We start from the raw sequence: 6229 nt of genomic DNA on the forward strand, positions 1-6229 counted from the left end.
TGAATTAAGAAAAGAGGCATGGGGGTGGCTTGTGGGAATGATGGCTACTACCTGGTGATTAATACCCTAAACATACACATGGTTATTGTGATTCCAACATTGCTCTATGCTTCAACAGCAAGAGGAAATGTGGGACAAAGGAATTGCATTCACAAATAAGCATGGGAGTAGCTTGCTTGTTGTGGTGGTTACTACCCCGAACCAATTAAGCCTGATACTTCATTTTGAATACATATACAGCACGGCTCACTGCTTCAATGGCAGGGGGGAATGAAGGTAAGAGAATTTACATTCAGACAACTACCAACTAGGATTGAATTGCATAGTCTGGGTAAACAAATAAGCGTGGGAGTAGCTTGCTTGTTGCAGCTGTTACTACCCTGAATCAATTAAGCCTGACACTTCACTTTGAATACATATACAGAGCAGCTCTGCTTCAACAGCAAGGGAGAATGAAGATAAGATGATTTACATTCAGATAACTACCAACTACCAACTAGGATTGAATTGCATAGTCTGGGTAAACAAATAAGCGTGGGAGTAGCTTGCTGTTGTGGTGGTTACTACCCCAAACTAATACTTCACTTGGAATACATATACAGTGCAGCTCACTGCTTCAACGGCAGGGGGAATGAAGAAAAGAGGATTTATATTAAGACAATCAACAAGGACTAAATTGCACAGGCTGGGTAAACAAATAAGTGTGGGAGTAGCTTGCTATTGGGACGGTTACTACCCCTAACCAATTAGGCTTGATACGTTACTTTTATGTAGCTCCAGAGGGGTGGAAGGAACATTAGAACCAAAAAGTTACCAATAAAGGCCCTGACCTCAGCGGTCAGAGTAACAGATTAGTATGAGAAAAATAACTGTGAAAGCTTGCTGGGCAGACTGGATGGGCTGTATGGTCTTCTTCTGCCGTCACTTCTATGCTTCTATGTTTTTATTATTCTCGATGCCATTCCTGACTAAAATTTTAGAAAAAAATATTTTGTATCAGCTGACATATTTTTTTCAAGATAAATACATTTTAGATTCCTTTCACTAGATTCCAGCTATCTCTGGATACCAAAACTTTAATAATTTAATTGATTGATAATTTTAGAAGGGAGCTTGACATTGGAAAAAGATTTGTGTTGGTCACGCCTTGATATTTCCGCTGCATTTGATTGATACCTTGGACCATTAAATTTTGCGTTATCGGTTAGAGGAATGTGGTATCTTGGGAGTTGTGTTGGACTGGATCATGTCCTATCTTATTGAAGGGTATCATCAAGTCAGATTTGGAAACGAGTAAATTGCCTTGGCAGGCTCTTCCCACCGGAGTCCCTAAAGGGTCAGCACTATCAGCTATATTGTTGAAGATCTATCTTACAGCTTTGTGCAAACTCTTGGTGGGTCTTTGTTACAGAATATACGCAGAAGACATACAATTTTATGTCGAAGTACAATCAACGTGGTCTGAATCCAGTGAATTGACAAATATATGTGCATCCGCCTTTACATTTTGGCTTCATTTAATAAGTTGGTTCTCAACATGGCAGAGACTAAATATTAATAATACAGCGTCCTTATGGAGGAGTAACGATAAAATCTATGCATATTGAGGACAACCAAATACAAATTGCATCATGTATTAAAACCCTGGGAATATGACTTGATTCTAGCCTCCCTTTTAAACACCGTATTAAGGCAGTGGTAAAGTCAGGTAATTTTTTAAACTGTGTGTGCTCTGCAGTTTAAGACCACTGCTTCATTGTGAGGATTTTCATTCAGTTGTACGGGCAATGATTTTACCTCTTGTTGATTACTGCAATATTATTTACACTGGCCTCCCTGTGACCTTCTTAAAGGCATTACAGTTACTGCAGAATTTGTTGGCGATGCGATCATATCACCCCAGTGTTGTTATACGAACTTCACTGGCTGCCGATAAAATATGTTCAGTACTAAATGGCACTGTTGTTTTTGCTATTGCTTCAACCAATGTGTTCACCCCCCCTGGCACAGAAATACGTGGCGGTGTCCTCAGCTCGCGTGCCGGTCATCTGCAAAGAATACTCGTTCTTGGGACTGGTGGTGTCTTTGGTGACTTTTAATCGGCTTTGCAGAGAAGACGCGTAATATGTGCGGCCATCAGGGTAAACATTTCCCAACCATTCCAGCCCCTGTCCTGGAGGCTGCCGGATCCAGTTCCATGCATAGTTGTTGCTATCGATGGGGAAACCGCTGACTTTGCAGGTCAGTCCGAGGGTCTGTGAGGGCTTCAGGACTGCGGAAGGTGGCTGGTCCAAGGTCACCTGAGAGAGGACACCTTAGCAAGAAAACAGAACACCGTTTTATATAAACTCATATTCAATTAGGAAGGAAGCAAAACGTTTGATTATCTCTTTCGGAAACACTTACGGGAGGGAATGACCAGCAGAAAAATGAAAGTAAACCCTTTCATGATTTCAGGATAAATAGTAAAATGGAGGAATTCTTGTCAGTATATCGTTCCAAAAGGCCGAATCCACAAAATAAGACAGGCTTTATTTAAACGAGAAGGAAAGATAGGGGATTTGCCTAAGAAACAAGAAAGGGACCATTTATGTAAAGGTCACCCAAGTATCACTCTGGCATTTCTATGTAGGCTAGTGAGCGCTTTATGCAAAATAAACTGTATTGTAGCCCCAGCTAAATCGCTCTAATATTCTACAGGATGTGGTCAATTCCTATTTGCATCTGGAATATTTTTATGATCAATGTTATAATGCGTTATTCTTGTTTTTAAGTCATCAATCTCATCTCCAGTTGTGACTATAACTTGCTACAGCTTGTAATTCGCGCTGTTTAGATGCATTCAGTGATGTGAGGTGGTTACATCTTGGATGTCTCTCCGGACGTAGTCCTTCTGGCGAAACACGGACCGTGTCGGGGGACCACCCTAGTATAAATCGTGTTACTTACTGAAGCCTCACACAGATAGCTCGAAGGTTATAAGCCTTGTTTTGTGATCTATTTGGACAGTTGCTTTATACTTTTCTACATACATTCATTGCTTCTTTATTATATTGTAAGTCTGTCTGTTCACTCCAGTTCTTGATTGTTGACTTTCTCAAGCCATAAATGTCTTTAGAAGCCTTTCTTTTGGAATGCAGAACATGTTAATGAATAAACCGTATAATAATACCTCGCCACCTGCAGCCTCAGTGAACGAGCCTAAACATTTTATGTCTATTTTTCTAGTCTTTCATTTTATGGGTAATTTCAAATGCTGCAAATCTACCCCTTATTTGTGTTTTGATTTTATTTCTGAACTCTGTATTATCACGTTTTCTCCTTTCCGATATCTCTGGATCAATCATACATTTATTTCCTTGATAAGTTATCTCTGTTCTCATACTGTAAAATCAACAAAAGTTTATGTTGAGCCCTCCCACAAAATCTTAACACATTTAAATCAAACAAACAAAACCTACTTCTAGTGGACATTATTTATTGCCGAATATGTTCCCATTGTAATTATGGATTCTATTCAGGTTGAGAGAACTTTTATTGGGCCAATTCAGAAACCATCAAAAAATGTTACTGGATAACCAAGGAAAAAAGGGTCGCTCAGAAACGACAGGAAAATACAGAAAAACTGAATTAGTGCTTTGCATTTATTTCTATGAGAAGGATGGTGGGAACAGACCCACACTAGAAACATTTTTTGATGGCGATGATTCTGAGCAACTAAAGCAAATCTCTGTGATGATGGAAGATGCAATAGATCAAAGTGAGAAACCAAATGACCAGATATTAACCCCCGAGTTCTGGAAGAACTAACATGAAACTGTAAACCTGTTACTATTAATATTCTATGCTTATAACAGCCACAGTTTGTTAAGGGTGGCCACTGTAATTCCAATTTTGTAAAGGGCTCCAGGGTTGATATGGAAAATCATAGACTGGTGAGCCTGGCATTGGTGCCGGGCAAAATAAAAAGAGTTACTGGCTATACAGATAGACATAACTTACTGGGGAAGAGGCAACACTGGTTTAGCAAAGGGAAGTCATGCCTTACAAATCTATTAGATTTTTTTAAAGATGTAAATAAATAGGAAGATAAAGGTGAGCCAGTTGGAAAATGTATTTGGATTTTTTAAAGGAATCTGGCAAAGTCCTCCATGAGATACTCCTTAGGAAATTAAAAATGATGGGAGAGAGGCATTGCTAGGTATCTAAAAGATCTGGGTAACAAGCCCATAAGACCTCCTCTTCCCTTCCCCCAAAATTTTGATAATTAATCATGATCATCAGCTTTCCCTCCCCCAAGAACAATCTTTATAAACATACAATTGGACATTACAGAAATGATCTCTATTTCAGGATCCCATACAACTGTTATTATGGAGCCTCCCTTAATGAGCTGTGACAGTTCGATCCTGGTGGAAGTCCAATGGCTCTCTTCACATCTGCTTCTTACAAATTCTGTACATACAGAGACAGAGCACCCCCACTCATAATGCAGAAGACACCATTACAAAAACTTTGCACCATTGTCCTACAAAACAGAAGGACTTTCTAAATTTTACCAGACAGTTGAAACTGTCTGGTAAAATTACCACTGAAATTATTTGATAGCATCAATCAATAAAATTTCTTCTATATGGGAGTGAAGTTTGGGATCAATACAGAATTGGACAGAATCCCAATACAAACCCTGCACCTCCAGTTTTTAAGATATCCAGCATTCACTGAAACTCCCCCAACAAAGGGTGCAGAGCAGAACAAGGACATTTCCCCTTAGCACTCATTATAGAAAAATAATATTCAATTCACTAACAGCAACACAAGCTCCCTCCACTAGCAGGAGCAGTGTGTAATAAATTGAAAACCTGAAAAACAGTACCTGCTACACCATAACACACTAACTGCAGGACTTTATCCTTGTTCTGTCATTTACACACATTCTTTAACAAACACATCTCTCACACACACATGTCTCACACAATCTCCTTCTCTTACTCACTCCCACAGTAATCCTCACACCTATATGCTCTCTTTCTCTCTCTCTCTCAAACATGTATAGGCTTCCACTCTCACAGGCTCCCTCTCTCTCTCTCACACACTTCTCCTCCCCCCCCCCCATGATCTCACTCCTACAGGCTTCTTCTTTCACAAATGCTCTAACTCTCACAAGCTCTCTCTCTCTCTCTCTCTCGCTCTCACACACACACACACACACACACAATCACACATGCTCTCACTCTTCTCTTTTGGGTCTATTCTTCCACCATCATGGGTTGGGATCCACAGTGGTGTACCAGGCTAGGTCTGACCTCTTCCATGTCTAGTGCAGAATGGGGTCCACAGTGGCCTGCTAGACAAAATCTGGCCTCTTTTTTGGTCACCTGCAGTCTGCTGGGCCTTTTCTTCAGCCTCTGCAGGATGGGTCTGTGGCATTCCTGCAGGGCTTCTCCCATTTTTCTTCATGGCCCAACAGCTGCTGAAGGAGACTCGGGGCACTGAGGTAGAGGCTAAGGGCATAGGCTCTGTGTGCCTGTTATGTAAGAGGCAGTGACCTATTGTGGACTGATATCAGGAAACAGAGAATAGGACTAAATGGATTTCCAAATGGAAAGAGGTCATTAGTGAGGTGTCTGAAGAATCTTCACTGGGACCTATGCTGTGCTGGAAAAGGGAACAATGAGTGAGGTAAACAGATTTGCAGACCATACAAAATTATTCACAATCGTTAAAACAGCAGTGGACTGTGAGGAAGAGAAAAAGAACATTGCAAGATTGGGCATCTGAATGGCAGATGACATTTAATGGAGAATAAAACATAGAATATCATGTTGTCTCTGTATTGATCCATGGTGTGTCTACACCTTGAGTATTGTATGCAGTTCTGGTCACCCCATCTAAAAAAAAGACAGAGCAGAACTAGAAAATGAGGAAGAGTAGGATAACGAATATGATAAAGAGAATGGAACGATTCCCCTATGAAGAAAGGCCTAAAATTTGGAAAAGATAAGGTTGCCAGGGGACATGACAGAAGTTATAAAATCAAGAGTGAGTTGGAAAAGGTAAATAAAGGATTTTTTTTTATCAGTTGAAACAATACTTCCATAAGGAGACTCTCAATGAAATTAACAGCAGGCAGATTTAAAACAAATTCGATAGCAAAGATCAGTAAGTTCTTCATCTGACACATAATAGTTAGACACACCAAGTAGAACCAAATAGAACTTGGATCACC

General features: G+C 40.2%; 1 gene segment (V, D, J or C); it reads right to left on the minus strand.

The window, feature by feature from the left end:
• Window positions 1-1979: 1979 nt before the first annotated feature.
• Window positions 1980-2515, minus strand: LOC115078520. The segment is given in 2 exon segments: window positions 1980-2314; window positions 2407-2515. Coding segments are annotated over 2 exon segments (378 nt in total).
• Between the last annotated feature and the right edge of the window lie 3714 nt (window positions 2516-6229).

The sequence above is a fragment of the Rhinatrema bivittatum genome, chromosome 16 (genome assembly GCF_901001135.1).
Source record: "Rhinatrema bivittatum chromosome 16, aRhiBiv1.1, whole genome shotgun sequence".
Taxonomy (NCBI): Eukaryota; Metazoa; Chordata; class Amphibia; order Gymnophiona; family Rhinatrematidae; genus Rhinatrema; species Rhinatrema bivittatum.